Source organism: Lepisosteus oculatus, chromosome 9, assembly GCF_040954835.1.
Source record: "Lepisosteus oculatus isolate fLepOcu1 chromosome 9, fLepOcu1.hap2, whole genome shotgun sequence".
NCBI classification, from domain to species: domain Eukaryota; kingdom Metazoa; phylum Chordata; class Actinopteri; order Semionotiformes; family Lepisosteidae; genus Lepisosteus; species Lepisosteus oculatus.
In genome coordinates this window covers 15,126,230-15,151,723 of record NC_090704.1, presented here as the reverse complement: position 1 = coordinate 15,151,723, position 25,494 = coordinate 15,126,230, and the positions used below count along the sequence as shown (strand labels likewise).

The 25,494-nt window shown below is 39.6% G+C and overlaps 1 protein-coding gene across 1 annotated transcript; it reads left to right on the top strand.

Moving 5' to 3' along the window:
- The first annotated feature begins 406 nt into the window (after positions 1 to 406).
- On the top strand, positions 407 to 24,582 carry scp2a (sterol carrier protein 2a). The gene is made up of 16 exons (XM_006634835.3): positions 407 to 515; positions 1,800 to 1,857; positions 2,222 to 2,293; positions 2,793 to 2,924; positions 4,191 to 4,255; positions 5,081 to 5,207; positions 5,688 to 5,751; positions 6,110 to 6,196; positions 7,318 to 7,468; positions 8,994 to 9,141; positions 9,973 to 10,080; positions 14,668 to 14,821; positions 17,454 to 17,553; positions 20,090 to 20,219; positions 21,401 to 21,480; positions 23,429 to 24,582. Exons 1-16 carry the CDS (start codon positions 465 to 467, stop codon positions 23,522 to 23,524), a joined length of 1,623 nt encoding a protein of 540 aa, XP_006634898.2. The 5' UTR covers positions 407 to 464; the 3' UTR covers positions 23,525 to 24,582.
- The last annotated feature ends 912 nt before the right edge of the window (positions 24,583 to 25,494 follow it).

Below are 25,494 nucleotides of genomic sequence, written 5' to 3'. Positions count from 1 at the left end.
TCTTTAAATCCACTGCTAAATAAAACAACTCAGATAACAATAATTATAGTTATGAAACCGATTGAGCTATGACACCCGGTCATACATTTGCTTTTGCATTTCAAAATTAGGAGGCGTTCGCTGCATCCCAATCCTAATCTGTATTCATCTACTCTGCATCTCTGTAGGCGTTGCTAAACGTCCTATATACGTAAGAAGCATACAGCATGCTATGAAAATCAGAGAACATCTTATTTACTATGAGATGTTTGGAATTAAATACCAATTTATCAGTTTAACGGAAAACGCGCTACTGCGTTAATTCAAAATAAAAGGATTCAAGTGTACCTTGCTTGAGCAGTGTGCTGTCTCTTTAAGAATCTGTGTCGACTGGTGTTAGAGGGCGGTGCATGTTAGACTCTGCGAACTGGCTTTGGCTGTGCACTGTCTTCCGTGGAAAGCTGCTGTTTGTAGGCTGTGGAAAGATGGCTCCTCAGAAACGCAGAGTGTTTGTTGTGGGAGTGGGTATGTCCAAGGTATAGTAAATACCCGGACCGCAATTTAAAGTTCGAATAGAAATTAGTTTTATGTAGGACAGGTTTGTACGTGTGTCTAGAGTGGTTAAAAGCCCTTGTCATACAGTTTTGTGAAATTACTGTGTCAAAGTTCATTCCTGTTTTGACATTTTAATGGCTAGATGCAGAGCTGTTTTACTTTTGACGATGAGCATTTCTTACTCTGTTATATTTTAATATCTCGGTCAGTGTTATGTACATCTCATAAAACGTATAAAATATTCTGTTAAATTCACTAGTTGGTCCACACTCTATTGGTATTAAGTCTCTTCCCTCTTAATTCAGTTTTGTCCCTGCAATGCACTACTGTACCGTTTAAGTGCGTCTCATCTTTAGTTTATTCTTGTCAGTAAATCGAAATAAAATATTTTTATGTCTGCTCATCTGTGCTTGGATAAAGTGAAGAAGAGCTGAATTTTTGCAACAGTACAGATCTGTCCTCTTTATTAAAAAAATCTTCAAAAGTCAAAATTAAAGCATGGTAGAAGACTTTGACCTTTATTGAGCACATTACTGTCTGCAAGGTGTTCTACCTGAAATAGGTGAAGCCTTTGAAATTTTAATCTTAATGTAAAGTTCAAGTACACAAAGTTCATCTGATAGTGGTAAGGTGTTGCATGGCTCTAGTTCACCTCTGTACAGAGATCTGGGTTAGTCATTTTTTTCTGAAGATACACCACAAAGATAAATCACGGCTGTGTAGCACAGTATTCTTGTTTGACTTGTCCTTTTGTACTAGTCTGCTATCTCATTCTGTTAAAAATCAACTTTAACTGTGCTCTTGGACTTGTAAACACACTAGTCTGCATATGAGTCCATGTGGAGCACAAGAAACAGACTCTATAGCCTAAAGCCATTATAAGCAATACAGGTTAAAAAAAATATGATGACAAGATCAATTCATTTATATTTCAGAGTAGTTCTTAAGGTGGCTTCCCAATCCCTGTTCAGTTTCACTTACACTTGATTTATAATATTTTTTTAACACATCCAGTTCACCTTATAGCACAGGATTCACTGAGAGCCTCTGTCCTGTCAAGCACATGGAGAAGTTGTGAACACTGCATGTGGCTTCCTTACAGATGCAACTGGAATTCCTGAAATTGAATTGTAGGTGGCAATTGATTTCCAAAGAGGAATCTGATTTGGAAAATGAGATTTACCCCAACTCTGTGTGGAAATCACGCATTGCATCTTGACAAGTGACAAGACAGAGGTCTTTGTTGTGACAATTTCTCTTTGCAGTTTGAGAAGCCGGGGGCAAGAGAGGAGTTTGATTACCCTGACATGGCAAAAGAAGCGGGTAAGTGTTTTTTTTTATAGGAAGTGGACAGGGCGTTCACTTGGAGATAAGTATGTGGGCATGTAAGTTTTCATGCAAATAGGATGACTATACAACACAGAGACTAATAATGCACAGATGTCCTTTTTGCTCCAGGGATCCAACGAATGGTCACACATGCAGCTTCCTATTAAAGGTTAAATACAGTAGACAGCATTGTGTCCTGCATAGTATTAGCTTGACATAGGCTAGGTCTGGGACAGTGATCAGATTTTATCTGTCTTGAACAGGGCATTCAGTATATTTAAGGATTCGCTATGCGAGTACAGCACATCATATGAGTTTTGCCAAAGGAGAAGTTGATAAGGAAAACTGTTTGTTGCAGGTCAGAAAGCCCTTGCCGATGCTGGGATCTCTTATTCTGCCGTGGAGCAGGCTTGTGTTGGCTATGTGTATGGTGAGTGATTCTGTGTTCTGTACTACTCTATCACCATAGCTTTAAAGAAGAGAGAAAGCCTTCTTTACCTCATCTGTGTTTTATGGAGAGAAGGAGCAGGTCTTTTTTTATTGGGCAGTGGACTCATGGAAATGTGTAAGGAATGAAGTAACAGGCTCCCACTGTATAATATTTTCACGTGTTCTGATCTGCAGGCATTTATTTCTATACAAGCCTCTGCCTTGTGGTGGTTATTTCATAAATATGACCTTTTTTGAGTAGATTTGCATTGATAGATGACCGGTGTTCCGTGCAGGGTATAGTCCTGCCTTATGCCCTCTGCTTCTGGGACAGGCATCTGGTTGCTGTGACTCTTACATGGAGTGAGAGGTTTTCTGATACTGGATGGAAGGAGGCTTTACCTTGACTCTAAATGGAACTGGAGTCTTGGAGTCCTTGTCCAGTGCTTCAATCTTGTGCATGCCCAATTACCAATCAGTGCCACGTGTTGTTTTGAAAGGGGACTCCACCTGTGGACAGCGTGCCATCTACCACGGTTTGGGGCTGTCGGGCATCCCCATTGTCAATGTCAACAACAACTGCTCCACAGGGTCCACCGCACTGTTCCTGGCACGCCAGCTGGTGCAGGGAGGTAAGCATGGGTGCCACACAAGCACTCTTGAAGGGTTTCAGGAAGGTAAAGCAGTCAGAGGGGTAAACTGGACCTTGTGGTACAGTTGAATGACTTGTGTGGCATAGATTAAAAGAGTGTCATAAGATGCCAGATGGCAGGAACAAGTGTTGTTGGAAATCAAAACAGTAGTCAGAGAACCAAGGTCTGAGCAGCTGGAAAATTACTGAATATGTGCTCCATCTCCTTATCTACCCTGAGAAATGTAACTTGACTTCTACATAAGCCTCTGAAAACTTGTTTTCACTTGGAGTGGCTCAGAAGTCTTTTAAAAGTTTAGGTGTTGTAGATGATTCTACTGGGTAATAATATGTCCATTTGAAACCTGAAAGGTGAAAGTTTGTTGAGTTGTCTTTGAAACAGCTGCAGTGAATTAACCAAGTTCTGTTAAGAATTTGTAGGTGCTTTGTATAGATAGATACTTTATTGATCTCGTGAGGGAAATTGCAGTGCAGCAGCAGCTTAGCATAGTCAACACAGCACAGTGTTACTAAATGATACAATAATACAACAATACAATACAATCAGTACAGTCAGTGAGAATTGCACTAAGAATAGTTGCTCACAGTCCAGAATATACAAAGAACAAACCAGAACAGTACACAAAAAGTTATGTGTAAGTTAACAATGGAGCAAAAGACCTTGAAACAGTGACAATTCGGATTAATTGCAGTAGCAAAATTATCAATTTAAAAAGAGGTCATAAATCAATTTTTCCAGGAATGTCTGGTTTTCAATTCAGGCCACCTTTAACTTACATTCTAATTTCTTGTAAAATTTGTCAAAATAATCTCCCCCAGGTATTAGTTAGTTTCTAATGATGCAATAGTTCTGTCAGGAAGCTGGGAAGTTGCAGGAGTCCCGACTCCTCAAGCCTACCCTTGTGGTGCTCAGCCAGATGTGCTGTCATAGTCAGCTAGTGACAAGAGCCAGGCTCGAACCCGCGAGCACATAACTCAACCCGCGTTGTGAGCAAGTGTCTTTAGAGAGCCCTTCTTCATCATATTTTCTACTTTCTGCAGTTTGTGTCCCATTACTTTATGACCTATTTTTTTCCTTACGTATTTCCTTTTTAGACTGAGCAGAATAGATTTACCTCAATTATTACTCCTGTACCTTGATAGCTTTAAATTTCTGACCCATTCATCTTCAGTACTCGGAAGTGGAGATTGTTTTCCCCCTGAGAGTTCTGTCCTTTTTTCTTTTCTGTCAACTGTTAATGGACAGGCTTGGCTGACTGTGTCCTTGCTCTGGGATTTGAGAAGATGGAGAGAGGCTCCCTGTCGTCCAAGGTACTACACATTTTTCTTCATTGATGTTCATTTTTACCACCAAACAATGTGATGTTATAGGGATTTTTCGAATGGGGTTTTGTTCTTTTTTGGTACAAAGTTTTTATTGGTGTACTCCATGTGTTATACTAAAGTTTGACATTGTTTTGTTTTTCAAGTCATTTTATCTGGTCTTGGTTCTTTCTTCAAGATCGTGATCATATTTACTTGTGTGATACATATGAAAGTTTTCTAATTGTCATTATCATTGTCATCTATGACAAAATGGCACAGTAAGTGGGGAAAATGGTTGAGAGATGCTGGGATTTGTCAGACTAACCAAGATGATATTGGCATTTCCACAAATAAGAGGAAAATCTCCTACTGCATGTGGTAACACCATTACTGTGTCCAGGTATGCTGAGTTAGGAGAGAGCTCTAGAAAAGCAGGAGAAAAGCTTTGGAGTTTGTCGACCAGGATGTTCACAGGGAGACTACAGTAAGCAGTCAGTGACAGGGGTGACTGAGCTCTAGTATAGTTGGAACAGGAGCTAAGAGAGTTTATTTAAGCTAGGAGGAACAGAGCAGGCTAAATCATCAAGATATTGCAGGCTAATGTTGGACATATTGTAGGGAAGACCCAGAATAAAGTAGACAAATCAAAAAGGAAACAAAGAATAAATCATCCTAAAAAACACCTTAACCAGTCTACTACCTGGAGAAGAAAAATCCTTTGGGATTTATGAACGATTCCAAATTTTATGCTTTGAAGATTCGTTGTAAGTTAAAGTATTGGAGCCCTGCTGGAAATGGACTCTGAAGGTGTTCATTCTGAACGTCTTGCAGTACATGGACCGGACCAACCCTATTGACAAGCACATGGAGGTGATGATCAATCAGTATGGCCTGGCAGCTGCCCCCGCCGCCCCCCAAATGTTTGGCAATGCTGGTCAGGAGCACATGGAGAAATACGGTAGGACAGCAGGGGTGTGCAGGTTTGGTGGAGATTTGGGGGTTTAAAATGAAGGAAGCATAGTACTACTAGAGTGACAACTTCATGATTGATTCAGCAAAAAATGTTTCTTGCCTTCATGTTATTTAATTTAGATTCACCCCACACCTTTTAAATATAATGCCAAGTATCTAATAATTAATTTATGTGAATGTTTGAAATATGTTACCTTTGTTATTATGCGGGCACACTAGAATAGAAATCTAACCTGATTGGAGCCTAACATAGTCCTGGAGAATAAAGGATTGAACTGTGAACAAATATGATTGTTTTAACCTTAAAAAGCTGAAACTTGTCATTATTCCCACCATGATTACTGCTACTGTATCTAAGATTGCATATTTGTTCTGACCACTGTAAATCTATATGTAACTGGACAGTCCATTATAATAATCAGGACAATTAAAATACGATTTTTAATTCTCTCATGTTGAATTACAGGCACCAAGCCCGAGCATTTTGCCAAAATCGCTTGGAAGAACCACAAACATTCCATCAACAACCCGTAAGAAGAAGGCCTTTGCATTTGATGTTCCATTGGTATCCAAGCAGATTTTATAATTGCTGTAAACTTGCAAATTTTGTGTTGTTATTTACTGTATACACACAGCATAATCCATGTGATATATGGTCCTGTACTGATTACACTTAGATGTCCATCGTGATTACTGCAATCTAAGTTTGCATAGTTTTTCTATATGTTGTAAAGCTGGTTGTACAGTATGTCTGCTTAGCAATGATTCTCATTATACCTCTGGCATTATAACCTTGTGCAAGAGCTACCCATTTACTGTGTTTGTGCACTGAAAACATACTAACAGTCAATCCAGTATTAGACCTTTTTGTACATCTGTGTGCCTTAGGTACTCTCAGTTCCAAGAAGAATACACTCTGGATCAAGTGCTGAAGTCTCGGAAGGTCTTTAGATTCCTTACTCTGCTGCAGTGCTGGTAAGAAAATGAGTCCTGGGAGAGGGGCTTGTGGACAGAGAGCACAGAGAGATACTATTAAAAGAGACATGGGAAAAAAACCCCATAGATTGTCAAATACAAAACAGCTATTCAGCATGACCAGTTCTTACAAATCAAACTTTTCTTTTCTTTCTGTGCTATGTGATAGATTGAAAATATTTGCTGTTATTGTAAGATCTAGATGTTTGTTGGGTTCAGGTTGCAGTGCATACACTTTTTACTTACAGTTTGCATTCAGATAGCATAGTAAATGAATGATAGCTGAGTCCAGTGGAGGAGCTCTAGAATTTTGCCTCTTTTTAAGCTCCTACTGTATATTGTAAAATTGAAAAAAAAAAAACAAAGCTAAAGGATTAAGTAGCTCTGGTTAAAAAGCTTAGATCACACATGGGATGCAATCAAGAAGCACCTGTGGCTTTTGAGGACAAGTGAATCGAGAATAACTGAAAGCCTTCTCAAGCTGGTTGGAGCTGTGGTTGCTCAGACGGCAAGGGCGTCTAGCTCCTGACTGGAAGGTCCCAGCTTCAACCCCAGGTAGGGGCAAGTGATGTAGCCTGCTCTAATTCCTTCCAGACCGCTCCCAGGTCCACTCAGCCTGCTTTCCAAATGAGTACTGGGGTTAATCCTTCTGGGGGTAATAGGCCGGTGGGAGCGTGGTGCTGACCATATCACCTCCACCTCCACTGTCTGATGGTCAAGAAAAATGGTGGCCCTTGCCCCTCATTCCCCCATGGACCTTTATGACCTAAAAAAAAGGACCTACCTTCCTTCTCATGCTGGACAAGTTAAGCCAGTAATGGCCAAGTCCGTACCTCATAATTTAACTGACTGATGGTTTAAAGGCAACTTGAAGACCTGCTGTGCTTCACATGTCACTTATCAGCATTGTTTCAAATCTCCACTTACACCCTTCATGTGTTTATATTGATAGCTTGTGGTATGTGGCTACACAAAGGCTACACTGTAAGTCTGCAGTGTATGTAAGTGCATTTCTCTTGGCAGCTCCTTTAAAATATGTCGTGCTGGAGCGGATTGAGGCTGTGGATATCCTGGGACCGAGTGACTGGAAAGTGACATGAGACCGTCTCTTTTATCTTCAGCCCCACCTCTGACGGCGCGGGAGCTGCAGTGCTGGCCAGTGAAGACTTTGTGAGGAGACATGGCCTGGAGCAAAAGGCGGTGGAGATCCTGTCTCAGGAGCTGGTGACTGACTTTGCCAGCACCTTTCAGGACAACAGCTGCATTAAAATGGTGAGAGGCGGGAGACAGACTGCAGCCGAGCAAGAGGGCCACAATCGTAAAAATGTTTTACCATCATTATAAATCTGCTACACTTCAAACTCCCCATACAGTACAAATTAGAGTCTTGATAGATTTATATGGCATTTTCTAACTTTTTTTGTGGCCTTCTTGCCTGAATGTTTTGGAAAAGATCCTTGGATCACTTAGCTCCTCACAACAAAATGAGCAAGACTGGTCTCCTGTCATTTGTAACTTGTTCTAAGCTCTTAATATGAAAGAAAAGCATTTTAAATGTAATGTAGTGGTAAAGGAATATATCCCAGAATTGTCAACTCCAGAGACCGCTACAGAGGTTGAGACAGTGCTCTCTGTACCTCTGTGTTCAGAGCTCTGCTTTCATAGCCTCCCAGTACTGACTGAAGAGCTGAGTCCTGATGTGTCCTGTTGTGCTGTAAGTGTATGTTTATTGTAAGGTGGCAAACTTTAAGCTTTCTCTTCAGCATTGCCAGCATCTTGAGCTTTCTTCTAACCATTTCAGACCTGCATAATAATTATAATAAGACACTCCACCCAAAGGGCTTTACAGGTAATGGGGACTCCCCTCCACCTCCACCAATGTGCAGCACCACATGATGCATGATGAGATGGCAGCCATAGTGCACCAGAACGCTCACCACACACCAGCTATCAGTGGGGAGGAAAACAGTGATGAAGCCAATTCATAGATGGGGATTATTAGGAGGTCATGATTTGCAAGGGCCAATGGGAAATTTGTCCAGGACACCGGGGTAACACCCCTACTCTTTTAGAGAAACACCCTGGGATTTTTAATGATCACAGAGAGTCAAGACCTCGGTTTTACGTCTCATCCAAAGCATGGCGCCTTTTTACAGTATAGTATCCCCATCACTGTACGGGGGCATTAGGACCCACATAGACCACAGGATGAGCACCCCCTGCTGGCCCTACTAACACCTCTGGCTCTGTGGCTAAGGATCTGCGCCTGTGGCTGGAAGATTGCCGGTTCAAGTCCCGTGGCTGGCAGAGGAATCCTACTCTGTTGGGCCCCTGAGCAAGGCCCTTAACCCCAACTGCTCAAGGGACGCCGTATAAATGGCTGACCCTGCGCTCTGACCCCAAGCTTCTCTCCCTGTCTGTGTGTCTGTGTGTCTCATGGAGAACAAGTTGGGGTATGCGAAAAGACAAATTCCTAATACAAGAAATTGTATATGGCCAATAAAGTGATCTTATCTTATCTCTTCCAGCAGCAACCTTAGTTTTTCCCAGGAGGTCTCCCATCCAGGTACTGACCAGGCTCACACCTGTTGAGCTTCAGTGGGTTGCCAGTAGTGAGTTGCAGGATGATATGGCTGCTGGCACTTTATGAAGTAGTTTCTTACTTAATGAAGCGGGAGGTCAGCTCTTTGAAGAGGAAAGCCCGCTGGCGTGTCTCATGTGTCAGTGTTAGGGTCCCGTGGGCTCGGCAGGGTGGTTGGCCATGCCAGAGTGAACGAGCGCTGCGTTGTGTGCCCAGGTGGGGTATGACATGACCAAGGAGGCAGCGAGGCGATGCTTCCAGGCGGCCAGCTTGCGGCCCGAAGATGTTGATGTCATTGAGCTGCACGACTGCTTCTCTGCAAATGAGCTGATCACCTATGAAGCCCTGGGGCTGTGTCCAGAAGGTGAGTCTGACCAGTGGGCAGGGGTTGGGCAGAGATCACACCAGGAGGGTTGCTCCGAATAGTCTTTGACTCATTGCATAAAACTTCATAGGTCCAGAACATCATCATTTTCAAATATGCATGCTCAGCTCCTTACTAGGGTGTTGAAATTGAAATGTTGATTAATGCAACATTTATGCAAACGTACACATAAGGGAAAACAAATAGGGAATTGATAAAGCTGACCATGACATGACCATGACATTTAGCAAACACCAGATACTATCGCTGTTACGTTTCACTAAAACCTGCACTGAAGTTTGATCTTTACAGCTGGCAAATCAAAAACCAGACATTTTGTGGTGACAGAATCTGTGATGCAAGAGAACACACTCAGCACAAATTCTTCAGTTTCCATTGGTTTCATGTCCACTAGTGTCTTTGTTGAGCCTTTACTTTCAGTAAATGTTTATTTTCAGTATTTGTTATGCCTTCCTGTAAAAGCAAGTCAAACCGAAGGAGCAGGGTGCTGTTGTTTTTCTCATTTAAACAGAAAAAATATTTGAAATAGTATAGAACACCCTGTAGTTGTTATATTAGAAAGCATTCAGCCAGCCAGAAGTCTGTCATTGCTGTCATAAAGGTATCATTGGCCTAACTGGCCTTTGAGTATAGTACAAATTCTGACTTTACAGCTGCTGGAGCAAGAGTCGAGTCCATAGCAAAATGTGAACAAAGTCCCAGATTCCAAGTTATGGTTGGAATTATTTGGCCTTGGTTCACCATTATCCAGGGGATGCTAGATTTCTGACTCAGTGCACTGTGTAATTGCGAAGCTGTGTGTGCCTACAGGGAAGGCTGGAGAGCTGATTGACAGAGGAGACAACACCTATGGGGGAAAGTGGGTAGTGAATCCCAGTGGAGGCCTCATCTCAAAGGGACACCCTTTAGGAGCCACAGGTAAACCATGCTGCCTTTTTCTCCTTTTGCCTGCTGTGTGAAGCCCTAGGTTTGTCAGACCCCACATCACAGCACATTTCTTGGCGTCTTTTAAAAAATGACTGGAACAATATCAAAGCTGTCGTGCCCACTGGAAGTAACTAAATGTAACCTTTTGTTTGGGATTGACAAGTACTCTCCAGACTTACAAAAATCAGGCCAATTCATAGTTCTGATGAAGCAGTAGAAATATCTTGCCTTTATGATATCTGAGATTTATACCGACCGCTTATAACTTCTAAGATCTTGTATTCTCTGCACAAAGTAACAGCTGCGTCTGTAACATGACCAGCAGAGGGCAGTATTGCTCTAGCAAATTGCAGGATGGAGCCGGTGGAAAGAGTTTCCGTAGCAAGCTGTTCGCTTAATGCCTTTTTTCAACTGGTTGGAAATCGTCGAATTATGTCAGTGCAGGGCCCAGACCTTCTGCTATTTAAATAGGGTCATTTTTCAAGAATACAATTTTTTTTTTCTCCAGAGACTGTCGAAGTTAAAGAAAAAGATGGAATCAATAATCTGCATAAAATTATTGTCAATTTCAACTGTTTAGGCGGACTAACATATGAATATGCTTTTCTGAGATTATGCTTATAGGAAATCTATAAAAGTACATATTGATTGCCATATATGACAGGTCATTGTCATTTCCCAAGATAATCTCCAATGAACCAGGTTAAACAGCATGCAGGCACTGAACTTTATTTTGCATATTTTGTTTCTTAAATTATTTTAAAAAATGCTTTGGCAGAAGAAATATTTATGACAATATGAGAGGTTACTCAGAAGAACAGACAGAACACCATGCTTGTAAGGGAAGCAGTGTGGAGCAGTGGTTAGGGTTCAAATTCCAGGAGAGACACTGCTGTCGTCCCCTTGAACAAAAGACCTCACTTGGACTGTTCCAGTAACAAGCCAGCTGTATAGATGGGTACAAGTGTAAGTTGCTTTGGATAAAAGTGCCAGCCCAATAAAATGGCTTCAGTAAAACACAAGAGACAAGGGGACACAACCTGACACTAAACTGGGGGCTGTGGGGAGTGGAATCCATGTTGTGACAAATTTAACTGGTGTGCGCTATAGAGCCAGCTCTCCGTCCTCACTTTTAGCCTCCTGGCTGCCCTGTGCTGTGGCCCTGGCAGTCTTTTCCTGGGCCAGGCGGTTTTAATTCTGCGGGGTGAGACGCAGTAATCCTGTGTGACACTCGTTCTCTCCCCCCCTCCCCCCCCCAAACCTATCCCCTGCGCCTCGGCCAGCAGCAGCCGCTGAGCTGTGGGGAAAAAAAACGTGCAGGATGGTGTGTGTTGTGGGTCAGAGATAAGAAGGTGATAGTTCGCCGGCTCCATTAGACTGATGAGATTCTCTAATGTTTTCTGAGATTTTCTAACGTTGCTCTGAGTCCAGTTCCTGGCATTAAAACCGATTCATCTGCCAAAAGCCTTCCTTCATAAAAAAACACACACTCTTTGGGTCTGTCCTTTCCTCCCCCCCATCTGTTTTGTTATTTCAGTGTTTTCTTCTCACTTGAGCATCTCTAGAAATTTCATCCTTTGCTGTCCGTTTGCGTTGTTGCTCACTTTGTGTCATTTGGAGACAGGATGTTGTAAAGTTTCCGCAAATTTACCCTGCTGAGAGCTCTGTGAAGATGGGCCACGTAAACAGATAATGTGGTGTTTGATCTTTAGCTCCCAATACACTTGTTAAATTTATTATTACACCTGTGCTTGTTAAAAGTGACTAAGTTTTATATATGCTGTCTAATGCTCTACAAACATTACAATCATCAGGCACTATGAGGCTGAGATCGGTCTCTACTGATTTCCTGTCCTAGACATTTATTACTGTGTCAGAAAAACACATTCACATTGCAGCTGCTTCCGGATAAGAGTCATCACTTATCTTTTATTGCTTGTGTGATGAGGAAATGTAATGCAAGTGGCAATAGTAGGTCTCACTAGAATGAAAGTGGCCGCATTTTTTATGATCATAGACCAGTAGTTCCAACCCCTCATCCAGGGGTACCACTGTTTCTTCTGGTTTTTGTTGGCGTTTTAATGCATTTCTGCATGCATTTGTTTCCGTCCTAGAAAGTTCATTGAGATTTGTAGTGGGCTAAAGCCCTGTACCACTGCTCTCATTCAGGTGTATTTCCTGAAGTGTAGCCGACATTTTCTTCTTCCATTTCTGGAGAAGAAAAAGCACTTTGTACGGGAAAGACTGATCGTTTTTTCCCATGTCTGTTCGTACTGTGTTGATCACCTATCAAAATATTATAATGCATATTTAGGGAACAGACAATTGAAAGCAAGTTAATGAGAGAGTGTTTAAAATGTAAACTACATTCTGAAGTTGGATACAAAGTGCTTGAAGTGGGGATATTTTTTAAATGAAGGAACAAGTGCAAAAACAATTAAACAAGGAAGAAGATCAGTCAGGTAAAATACGTGTTAATAGACATTTTGCATGAAAAATGGATGATAATATGAGTCACAGCAGTTAGATTTAGTTTTCTGTATTTTTTTTTTATATTTTGCTTTTGTCATAATTGAAGATTATATATTGTTTTTTAGGAAGTTGTTTCAATGGGCATGAGAGTACGGCAGGGAATGTAAAGGTTGTGCACATTCTGCAGCTGCTTAATGAAACTAGATGTTGGCTAATATTTTAATCAACATCTAGTTTGCTGAACTGGACCTTGACATCCACTCACAGAAATATCGAGAAGTTCAAGAATCCGAGATCTCTGACTTTGTTGGTTTCAGCCATGCATATGGTTAATCAGTATTATTAAGTGTTCGCTAGTGATTACTGATATACGTGTGTTTTGTTTAATAATCTGAAGCCAGTGCTCCTGCAAATGTCTTGGTGCTGCTCCCTGCGGGCTGTCTATCTGGCTAGAATTCGTGATCTGTGTTCTGCTCTTCTGGTCTGGAAAATGTCCAGGAGGTGAGAGAGAGTGCTATTGACTATAGACTGTTACATTTTAAAAGGCTATTGTTAAATATAACAGTGTACAGTAATTCTAAGCATATCTAAGCAAACTACAGTGGCTCTGATCTTACTCTTGACTTTTTTTTAGCAACACCACAGTGACTATCATGCTGCCATTCAGTTTAAAAAAACAAAAAAACTAATCCACCCAGGCTGTTCCTGTGACAAAAAGAACAGAACAGTTTTATTACATGGTTGAACAGTCCAGGGGGTTTTAGTGTGAATTAAATTCATCACAGAGACTCAGAAAAATGTTGCATGAAGGCAGAGACCACAATTACATCATAATTCACTTTAACCAAGTGAGGTAAGTGGAACATCACATAAAATTGACGCAGAGGTCTTTCATTTCAGAAAATCCATCATACCTTTTCATCACCAGAGCTATTATTCCAATTTATATTTGTATTGCCTCTCAGACAGTAGAGCACAAAGCCTGGGAATAGATAACTTGTATTGAGTATTATTACATAAATGGATGTTAGGAATTTTTAAGTTGGGTGGCATGATGGTGCAGTAGTTAGCATTGCTTGAGCCCTGGGTTGCTGTCTTTGTGGAGTTTGCATGTTCTTCCCGTGTCCATGTGGGTTTCCTCTTGGTTCTTCAGTGTCCTTCCACTGACCAAAGACATCCTGGTAGGCTAATGGGCTTTTGCGAACATTGTTCCTGGTGTGAGTGCGTGCCCCACGAAGGACTGGCATCCCATCCAGGCTGGATCCTGTCTTGTGTCCAGTAGGTTCTGGCTCCCCTGCAACTCTGTATAGCATGAAGCAGTCAGAAAATGGATGAGTGGATGACAAATGATGATGACACTCTTGTAATTGTTTATGACACTTAAATACTAAAAAATAGCATTTAAATGTTTTCATTGTTTTTCATTATTTGTTTCCCATCAATTTCCCTTATTTAAAAAAATGTGTTGTTCACCTTATCTCAAGAATCAGTGGACATATATCTATAAGTACATATAAAATAATAAAAAAGTTATTTTGGTTTCCTGAAAATAACTCAGAAATAGAAGTGTATTATAATATATTTTAAGAAAAGAAATGTGCAGCTGCAACTCATATTGCTGGATAAAGGTTTTGTCGGTAATAGCATTGGCATGGTTAGGTAAGTTGATTTTCGGGTAGTTGTAAAGTGAACCTGTCCTCACTTTGAAGGCTTTCACCTTGTCATTTTTTTTTGTATAAATGACTGTTATGACTGTTATGGGTAGGATGTCCAACACCCCTTCAGCTCTTTGTGTAAAGAATTGTCGCGTTCTTAGTTTTAAATGCACTTCCATGTAGTTTGCACGTGTGTTCTGGCTCATGTTATACGGCTTATTTATACATATAGAATGACGTTATTTTTAAATGCTTTAAAAATAAAATTCTCTTTATGCATTATTTTCCAACAAAAAGGGAGGGTAAAAGTGTGTATACAAATACAAAGCTGCGCGGCTGGCTGGATTGAAAGGCGAGTTTAAAGTTTGTGATTTCACCCATACAGTACGTTCTCGTTATAAATTGTGCGTCGCTAACTATTCACGCTGTTTTCTCTGTGCTCGATTTGCAGGTCTGGCACAGTGTGCTGAGCTCTGTTGGCAGCTCAGAGGGGAAGCTGGGAAGAGGCAAGTTCCGGGTGCAAAGGTTGCGTTGCAGCACAACATCGGTATCGGTGGAGCTGTGGTAGTAACTCTGTACAGAATGGGTTTTCCTCAGGTTACAAGGTGAGGTACTAAAGTATTAGTTTGACTAACTGACAAAAAAAAATCGCGATTCATCTCCTTATGCAAAGTAAGTAGTCTCACTGTCATCGGCTTAGAGAAGCAGTGTTCAAGAAGGGATGACATAATGAGTTCATTGTTTTGAAGTCTAAAGTTACATAAGATTACCGTGAATTTTAATATACTGTTTCTTCGTGTAGTGAGACAAGTGCAATGTTTTCATTACATTTAATAAAGACAGTTGCATTCTGTTTATTATCAGTATAAGTTTCATGTATGATATTCTTTTGTGAATCCAGCATGTCAACTGGACTGTCCTGTAACAAAAATATGCAAATGAAAACCATTTCCCGTTTCAGTGTTCAGGTGTCTTAATAATAATAATAATAATAATAATAACAACAACAACATCACTTTATTAACCCTATACAATTTGTCTTTTCACATACCCCAGCTTGCTCTCCATGAGACACACAGACACAAAAATAGGGAGAGAGCCTGGGGTCAGAGCGCAGGGTCAGCCATTGTTCAGCTCCCCTGGAGCAGTTGGGGTTAAGGGCCTTGCTCAGGGGCCCAACAGAGTAGGATTCCTCTGCCGGCAGCGGGATTTGAACCGGCAACCTTTCAGCCACAGGCGCAGATCCTTAGCCACAGAGCCACTACAAAGTAATTTGCAATCCACATCAATGCATAGAAACACTCAGCAGAGTTTGGTTTGTGTTTATATTTTCTTTGAAAAAAGGCTGCTCTTCCAAGTTGCGTGCAGCAAGCCAAATACCATTTCTTCAAACTTAAACTAACTAGCAAACACAGTGTGTACTAAATGTTAAATTTCTATCACATTTGTGCCTCCAGAAACAAATTTATTGGAGAGTTATTGCTGCCATTAAATTAAGTCAAACAAAAGTATGCAAGATTTACAAACATTTACAAGCAGGAGAAGGAACCAGTGCTTATCATTCAACTTTATGTTTTTGTGAAATGTAGTGGATTGTAGAGAATATTTTTGTCTGCGCTTATTTCAGCTCTTTCTAAGGCTTGTAATATACATTTTATGTTACAATCAAAATGGAACACTATCATATTACAAAAGGCATCATAAAGGCTGAGCATATCTTCACATTATTTAAATTCCAGACTTGTAATTGCAGTATACCCAAGCAATATTTTGGCTTTGTTACTGCTTTCCCAAATTGAGGGACGTAGAAGAATCTACTGTATATAATCTGGTTCCCTTTTATGCCTAATGTCTTTCAGCTCTGGATCATCTATGCAGTGTCTGCTGTATGTTTCTACTTCCTGTGCGAATCACTTTGCTTTTATCAAAATTAAATTTCATTTGCTACATGTCTACTCAGTCCTGGATTTTGTGTATGTCTGCTTTGTAATTCACCTGTCAGTGTTGGGCATTACTTTATTTCGCAGAATGCATCTGATTGCTGCTAATAATTCCAGATAAGAGCAAAAGCCTGTTTTGTACCACAATTGGTACAAATGGTACCATTATACAATTTTAACATAACATCTCTTGATTTGATTTTAAAATGGATCCCTGCACTACAGCTGAGCTGACATCTGTCCAGCAAGAGGTTAATGAAATCATTAATCCAGGAGTTTATTCTGTCTGTATTTGTCTTTCTTGTCTTGTACGCTTTTGTCTCCACCCTTTGCCTTGTCACTTCCCATTAGTGTAAGTGTGGCTGCGTGGCATGTGTGGAATTCACTGTGGAACTGCTGCTGTTGCTTTTCCCATAGGGAACCCTTAGGTTCTGAAACTCCACTTTTATTTTGTGTGAGCTTCAGTACCGAGCTTCAGAGTCAGGCAGTGCAAATAAAATCTTTCTGCACTTACAAGAGTTTTAAACAACTTGTGACAAAAGATGTATTCTGAGCTATTTATCACATATTCAATATTGAAAATCGTACTCAGTAAAATTCTTCAAGTACCAGTATCTTGTTTCCTCTACAAATTGCAGTACAAAGGAGCATGAAAATACATATTGAAATAAATTACTTGTTAATTGTGTTGTTTTACAGTTTTAACTGCAGATAATTTGTTTTTATGGTCAGTGACAAGTGTTTGATATGGATCATAATTTTATATAAAGGGACGAAAATTACATCTGTCACTTGCATGTTTTTGATGTTGGAAATAAGCTGTATTAGCCCTTAATAGCTCAGCTCCTAACCTTGACGTGTTTTCTCTACAGAAACCAATGCTTGGTCTGTTTCACACAAAACATAACCAATCCCAGGGGAAAAAAATGTTTTCTAAAATTGACCTGAGGAGACGGTTGTCCATCTATAAACAAGCTGGCCACCTCTAGAGGCGTCTTCAAAGAGGTCTTCTGATATTTGCTCTTAAGGCCTTCTCGCATCACAACTCTCAATGCATTGCACTAAAGCTTTGTTAAGGATGGTCACCCTATCAGTATTTCCTTTGTTGCTTAGTTATTTTGAACTTTTATGCAAGGTTGATTGTCAGGCTTACAAAATATATGTAAGGATCCTTATATACAGTATTTAGATAGATATGAGATAGATAGGCTGAATGATCTGCACTTGATTACAGCACTTTGTAAGTATAGTTCTAATAATTATAGACCATAAGTCTAATTTGCACATGGTATTCCAGAGCGCAGAGGATCCAGGCAGTGCACACCAGTGCGGCAGGTGGACTGGAGGGGTTCAAGGCTTATGCTGTTTTCAAGGAGATTGAGAAGAAACTGGAAGAGGTAAAAACTCAAAACTCCCTTTTTTTTAGAAGAAATGGAAGGCAAACAGAGATTCAGGGCAGTCCATATTACATTCAGCATTGGAAAGCTCCACAGTTAAGGAATGGTTCCTCTCTTAATATGTTACACCGTAAATCTATTCATTTTCTCAAAGAACTGTAACTAAAATTTAATTTAGCATGAAAATCCAGGAATGCATTCAATATTTTCTAGTACTCAGAAACCTATGGCTTGCAATACTGTATGTATATAAATATAAACGTCTGTCAGATACTTATTTTAAAATATTTTCATACCCTATCATGTAGTATTGGGAGAGGCTGGTCCTCTAAGGTTCTTAAGTGCCTCATGAGGCATATTCAACCAGTGTCCTCTCCTGCTGCTTCAGGATGTACAGTCTGTGCTGGTGATGTGCTTTCCACACTTCTGTTGTTTTCCAATGGAAATATATGATTTTAGAGCCGTAATTCTTGATAATATTCCATCCATGCTTATAGTGCAATTTCTACAGTGCCTGATTACCAATTATTTATCATTTCTTTAATTCTAAATTGTCTATTATATATTTTTATTGATTCTTTTTTAAATATACAGTAGTAAATGTATTGATAAAAATTATATTCAGAGCAAAAGTCAAATTTTATTTTTAATATGTCCCTTCGAAACTTCGAAACTGGGCATGTAGACGAAGTAAAATGTAAATTGTTTTACAAAGTATTTAATTTGTGAATTCATTATCTGTCTTGGAATCGATTTTTGAACACATAAACATGTTTATTGATGGTCTCAGACAATTGTGTGCACCATCAAGTTTTTTTAACTTTTTAACAATACTACTGTACATACTCAGTAAAACAGTCTTCCCTACTCTTCATGTGATTTTGTATAAATATGTCTGCTGAAGATGTTGCAACAGAAACTGGGGAATGAAATGAAAAAAAAGCTTTTTGTACCATGCCTGTCAACCTGATTTGCCAGTCTCTGTAGAACCAGAACATTAATCCAGGAAGGAGAGGTTAATTTCTCAGCAGAGCACCACTGACCTCCAGTAATGTAGGAAAAGCAGTATCTGTCAGGCTCTCACAGATGAGAACTTAGTTGCACAAGGCACCTTCACTTGTAACGTTTCAAAGAAATAAAGTGCACATCATATGGGAATTGTTGCGTTAGCATCACAAACCTTCTGAAGTATTAATTTAATTTATTGTGTTTTGTGCTTTTTACATTGTAAAATATACGGTAGTTGAAACTTGTGACAAATTGCTACAAATTCTGCAGAACTGATTTAAATGCGCAGTATCTGTGGGGAGTCTTATTTTAATCTTATGAAGGGCATTCAAAATGTCTCGTCTTCTACTCTTTGTATATATTCCTGGTTAACAATTACATTCACCAGACTCATAATGCTTGATGTTATTTTCTGTTAAGTGTGTAATGCTGTCGGTACGGAAACTACATTATACAATTTGTTTTGACGTGGAAGACTGAACTGATTGATCTTGTTCCAGCAATGTGTATCTGTTTTATAGTGTATTATTAAAAAAAACCCTTGAGCATCTGGGGCTTTCTTGTCATTTTCCCTTATTATTTTTGTTAATCTTTCTGTTCTAGCTGCATTGTTCTCTCTCATTGTTCTATATTGGGTCTCCTCAGTCAAAGGAGCTTCCTAACAGCTTATTAAAGCTAAGCATATTGAGATAATAACAGTGGACAAAAAGGCCTGTTAGAGGTATTATGGCACTCCTCAGTATGGTCTTACCTTATTTAGACTTTAAAGGATGTAAATGGACCTTTTCTGTTTTGAAGTTGTTTTACATCCTCTGGTGCCAATGTTTTTGGTGAAAATGAGGCGGCAGATAGCTTTCAAAGTACTGCCAAAATATTATTGCCAAAAGCTTGAAGCCTTAAGTTTTGCGAACTTGGAGTTGCAGGAAAGCTTCTGAGGGCTTAGGTATGGAGGAGGAGTCATATTCTCTCATGAGAAATTAAGAAGTTATTAAAAGTATACAGGAAGTATACAGTATACGGTATATAGTTAATATCACTGTAAATCTAAGTAAGTAGTGTCATAGTAAATATATGGATTTCAAGGGTATGAGAAAATCTGAGCATTATGCACTAGAGCAGAAGTTTGGAGTAGTAGTTAGGACACTAGAGGGTTTGTGCTATTGTACCCTTGAGGAAGGTACTTTACTCAGATTCACTCAGGATGAAAGTGTTAGCTTAATAATAATGATAATTAATGAAAGCCTGATTTTTTACTTTGTGTTTTAATGAAGCATTTTCCTATGTATTTTTCACAGTAAAAAGATTTCTGCTCCAGTAAAGTCAACCCGAATGGACAGAAATTAATTCACATTAATTCTTTTTGTTATAAATGTAGTGCTTTGGCTCTCTTTTGTGTTGGAATGTTTCTGATCCTGGTTTAAATGCACAGTGTTTGTATGCGTGAAATGCAATAGAGGGGTGGTTTTATTGTAGATAAGAACTGGGAAATGGTGTGGTTCCTTCACGATGTTGTCCTCTCACGCTGCAGGAAGGAGAGCAGTTTGTGAAGAAGATCGGGGGGGTGTTCGCATTCAAGGTGAGGGATGGGCCTGCAGGCAAGGAGGCCACCTGGATCGTGGATGTGAAGAATGGCAAAGGCTCCGTGGACACTGACACAGGTCTGGGGCTCATGTTTCTGTCCACAGGCCCCTCCTCCCGCCTTACCACACGTTCCTGTCAGGAAAGGAAAGTACAGCACTGGGGAATTACTCCTAAATGAAACAATGGCAGAAAAAACATGTGGTGAGCGTTCTGGCACACTATGGCTGCCGTCGCATCATCCATGTGGGGCTACACATTGGTGGTGGTGGAGGAGAGTCCCCCTTACCTGTTAAGTGCTTTGAGTGGAGTGTCTAGAAAAGAGCTACAGTATATAAGTGTAAGCAATTATTAAATGGCAACAAACTAGAAAGCTATATTTATCAACCACCTGGTGATTAAGCTGTACCTCTTCTTCAGATAAGTGCTATATAAGTGTAAGCAATTATTATTATTAAAAATGACCTTTTTATTGTGCAAGAAACAGGTTTGGCTATTGATTGAGGTGAAGTGAGCCATCTTGCTCCTCATTGGTTGTTACGCTACCAACCTGTAGAGACAGGTTGTGGTTTAAACAGTTTATTTTAAATGTATACATACATCTTTTGCCAATAACTTGTTTCAGGCCTTCTTCATTCATATGTATGCTGCTCTTAAAAATGAAAATTTAATTTAATTGTTTTTCTCATTGAACTCTTTCAGCATATACAGTACCACTTGGTTCCAGCTGTTTGTAAGGTGCTGAAGTTACTTTAGATAATTTAAAGATTTTTATTTTTGTGCCACTAAATGGCCCATTTAAAGGATAAAGCTAAAAAAATTATGGGAGTTTTAAACTGTTCAATATCTTAATTTTTCTTTAATGTGAAATGAAGACAAGTCCTATTACAAGTTCTTCCAAGTTTTATGGCTATATTTTAAATTTATTTTGTTTTGTTAAGGAAAGCTCCCGGTTAATAAAACATTGCTAGAGGCTGTCTCCCTTGGTCCTAATTAAAACTGTGTAGTCAAGATGTTGGCTGTGCCTGACTTCCCCTTGGTTCAGCTGTAGGAGCTGGAATGCATATGAGAATTTATATCAGAAGAATCAATCAAAGCCTGCTGTGTCTGTTTTCAGATGGGGATGAGATCTCATGGGATCTGGTGAAAGCCTGCCACTCTTAGTCTTTGCAACCATGTGGTTTGGCACTCACCATAGCAGATGCAACAGGCATTTGCCAGACTTCAATCTTATGTACATTTTTATTCTCTTTTTCCACAGCTAAGAAAGCAGACTGTACCATCACAATGTCTGACAGTGATTTGCTGTCATTGATGACTGGGAAGATGAACCCTCAGACTGTAAGTTATGAATTCTCACAAATGTTATTCATGGGTTTTTTGTGGATCAGGTGCGGGACAGTGCAGAATTGGGTGGTCTAGAACAGGGCTTAAGTGGTGGCACTTCCAATCCATGCCATTGAATGATTTGTAGCAAGTAGCTCCCTATTGAATTTTTAAGGAGTGGGATCAGTATAGCAGTCAAGGTGCTGATTGCAGTGGGCCAATACTGCAGTGGAGTGGATTGAATGCACCTTTGCATTTGGAGTGCTGATCTAGAGTTAACTGGGAATCCAAGCACTAGTGCTCCCTGATTTACAGTATGTTCATACTTCATACCCATACTAATTAGTTAGTTACACTTGTTCAGTTCTACCTTCAGATAACGAGCCAATCAGAAGGTGTTGTGGTCTGAGAGCTGTCTGTGTGAACTAGCGGTGTTGAAACCAGCACAGAAGAACTTGCAGCAGACCTGTCCTTCATGGCCCGGTGTTCACAGGTCTTGGCTTAGCACCCTTTGTGCTGCTGCCAGAACCCCCCTTGCACCTTGTCAAGGGTACACACCTGTCTTTGACACAGGGGCAGGCAGGAAACACACTTCTCAGTCAGGGAGGTCCCTCTGGACCTGCAGAATGTGCTACTGGCACACTGACAGAATTCCAGAATATCCTGTTCTGTTCTTTTCTTTAACGTACCAGCAGCTTGCTTGGGTGTTGTCTGTTAAGCTGTTTAGCTCAGCACCGTTTAAAAACAAGTTTTTCTTTTTAACCTAAAGTATTAACAAATAGTTTTTTATTATTTTATTTTTGTTTTCTTTCAATAAGTGATTTTCTAGTTGTGTTTTATTGGGAATATAGGCTGTTCTAGAGACTGTCAGAGCTTATTCTCAGACTCTGATTAAAAGATATATCGGGGTACCTCCTGTTGCCTTTTAGATTAATGCTGACTGGAAGCTATATAGCCAGCATCTTGTTTACCTCATCTCTGGGGGTCTAGTGTGCCATCCATCCTAGCTGAAGCTCTTTGCAGTAACTTGCTACGAAGTGATGTAGTTTTACAGCATGGTTCATAGATACAATTAACTTCCCACTGGCCAAGGTCTCTTGGTATTGAAAGATGCCCAGTGTTTCTCAGATTCGTGACATTTACTGTTTGCTCTTGCCAATGGTCTGATTAGAAACCTATTCATTATTATCACATCTTATCCTCCCTGGGTCTTGCAGTGATTGTTTTTAGAATATAGACATGCTGCATTACCTCTTAAAACAAATGTTGCTTTTTTGCTGGCTTTTCAGAAAGGCAGTCCTTATGCACAGCCATGGCTGTATGGAAACAAAAAAAGCTATTATAATTTTTATTGAAAAAAATAACATCTCCAAAACTATGTTTACATGCATATTTTTATTTTTGAGAGACTCTCCAGACCGGATGAACTGCAGGTTTTGAAAATGAGGTCTGCTCTGTTAATCTTGTTTCACCTTTCAATCATTCATGCAAAGATAACCTTCAAAAGCTGCTGTTGTGATGTTGAAGACCTAGGGCTTTTCGGCAAGCTGTTGTCATTGATGTTGATGTCCCAATTTCTGGTCTCTGTTTAATCTGGCCAGTGGGTAACCTTAACCCTTTAATCATGCCTACTTGCTGTCTGGAGTTTATATGCTTTTCTTTCACATTTTTGTGATGCTTATATTTAATTGCATTTGTTGTGGTGATGAAAAGATTTTATCCAGAAACAGAACACACATTACTGCCTGTGAGGTGGAGCTGTGAATTGTGGTCATTTTTATCACTAATTGCTGAATCCACTAATCCTAATGACTATTTTAGGTGTTAAGTGCAGTAACCCATTACAGGTGGATACAACTGGATTTGATTCCTTAAAGGAAAGCAGAATCGGTTACATAGATCATGGGAGGCCTGACAGGCTCTGTATAACAATCATTGTCTTCCTCTTTTGCTCTCTGTACAGGCCTTCTTCCAAGGAAAGCTGAAGATAACGGGGAACATGGGTATGGCCATGAAACTTCAGAATCTGCAGCTCCAACCTGGAAAAGCAAAGCTGTAATGGAATCCTTCAGAGTCCTGTTTCTTTCCCTCCTGGTCTCCCCAGGATAGTCTCTGTGCAAGGAGGGGTCTTTGCCACACTGTATATCTGTTCTGTAGTGTGAAAGAGGAAAGGGGTAGGCTGATGGATGAGGGGACAATTGCCAGATGAGCATCTTCCCAATGTCTTTTCCCCCTGTTCTAACTCGGTGAGAAACTAGCAATATAGAATTGCACTGGGACTTTGTAATAGTAAAATCATCTTAAGTTTAGATATCTTTTTACAATACTGTATGATTATGTACAGGTCTGAAACTACTAACACTTTAGGAAATGCAAATGGAATTTTTAAGAACTTTATAAATGAAATCTGTTTATAAAGTATTATGACGATTGTGATAACCAACTTCTACTGTAGATAAAATTGATGTTAGTAAGAAAAACCTAATCCTGACTATAGCATAAATCATGCTTCTAACCCTGTGGGTATGAAATAATTTCTAGAACTGTTTATATCATCATTAATCATGTAAATAATAAGGTATTAGACCTCTATAACACAGGCTTAAATTAAAGAGTGACCCTTAAGCTTAATGCTATTGACCTGATCATGTGTTTAAATAATTGTGAATTTTGAAATTAATTGACTCTTCAGCTACAGCCACAAATGTTTCAGACATCCTCTTGCCAAAATATCAGCACTGGTAGTGTTATCCTCTTCACAGAGGTTGTACTTGATAAAGTGAATGCAAAGTCTTTGTGTATTGTATAGAGTAATGAGAAAGCTGTGTGTGATGTAAGGGGTCACTTAATCAGTCTTGTTACATCTGTAGTGCATCATGTTCATGAAGTGTTTCCTGAAAATGTTGTGAGCTGCACAGCTGTCAGTTAGTCACTCTGTTCTGTACTTGTACGGTTAACTCTTACTGGAACCTGATGGACAAATAATTGGAGAAAGTCTCTGTTAATCCATTTAGCTGATTCTGAAAATCCTAATGGAAAGATAATGTGAAATTCATGCAAACCAATTAAGCTTGTGACTAAAGATATTAAAGTACTGTTTTAAGTCCCAGAATAAAATTTTGAATTATTGCATTAACACAAAAACAGAACAAACACCTCCTTTGTCTCTTAGGTGATGCTTTCTATATCTGAAATGTTTAAAACGACCTAAAGTCCCAAAGACATCTTGGAGTTTTGTTTTCGAGAGTGGCTTTTTCCTGCTTAAGATTGTTGCTGATACCCTGACAGCTGTAGCCACTACAACAGTGGCTGCATTCATCGTTTTCTTGGACAGACCCAATGCAGGCCATCTAACAGGAGATTTTATCAGACCTGCTGGGCTGTATCTTATCTGTCCATCATGTGATGCTTCACCTTGAAAAGGTTGGGATTCCTATACAAATGAATGGCTTGTAGCCATACGGAGCCATAATCTGCAGTTATAAGGCAATTGTGGTAAAAGGTATTGTGTAACGGGAAATGTACATAATATAACCCTAACAGCTTAGGTATACTCAGCATTTTTGTTAAAATAAAATGTTTTCTTTAAGATGTTGAAATATACAACCAAATTCCAGCTGTTTAGAAACTCTAATGATGGTACTACAGTATAGTGATTCCTAATCATTCTTTCACAGCTACTGTCACAATGTCTTTACACAGTACTGTAGAAATTATTTTAGACTGTGGCATCTTTGCTACTTCTGATACATCCTCTTAGGAACAGTGTATCTACACACTATATATCTTAATAACAGTGTTTTACTGTAGATTTTTCATTGTGCTATAATAAGTTGAGAGTCGTGGTTAAAAAAAATTCACTTGAAATGCTTTAAAATCATTTCCATACCTGAAAGTCAAATCTTCCAAAGAAATAAGAACAAACAAAAAAACTTATCTTTGTTCCACATATATGCTCACACAGATACTGGTAGTTGCAGTTTTTCCTTAAAGTCTACAAGAAAAGCAGAAGTTTCAAATACTGTTAGG

Excerpts from the sequence above, each read along its gene's own strand:
- scp2a (XM_006634835.3), top strand. The coding sequence starts at position 465 with ATGGCTCCTCAGAAACGCAGAGTGTTTGTTGTGGGAGTGGGTATGTCC. Across the intron at positions 2,925-4,190 it reads ACGCCAGCTGGTGCAGGGAG|GCTTGGCTGACTGTGTCCTT; the intron begins GTAAGCATGGGT and ends GTTAATGGACAG. Across the intron at positions 5,752-6,109 it reads AAACATTCCATCAACAACCC|GTACTCTCAGTTCCAAGAAG; the intron begins GTAAGAAGAAGG and ends TGTGTGCCTTAG.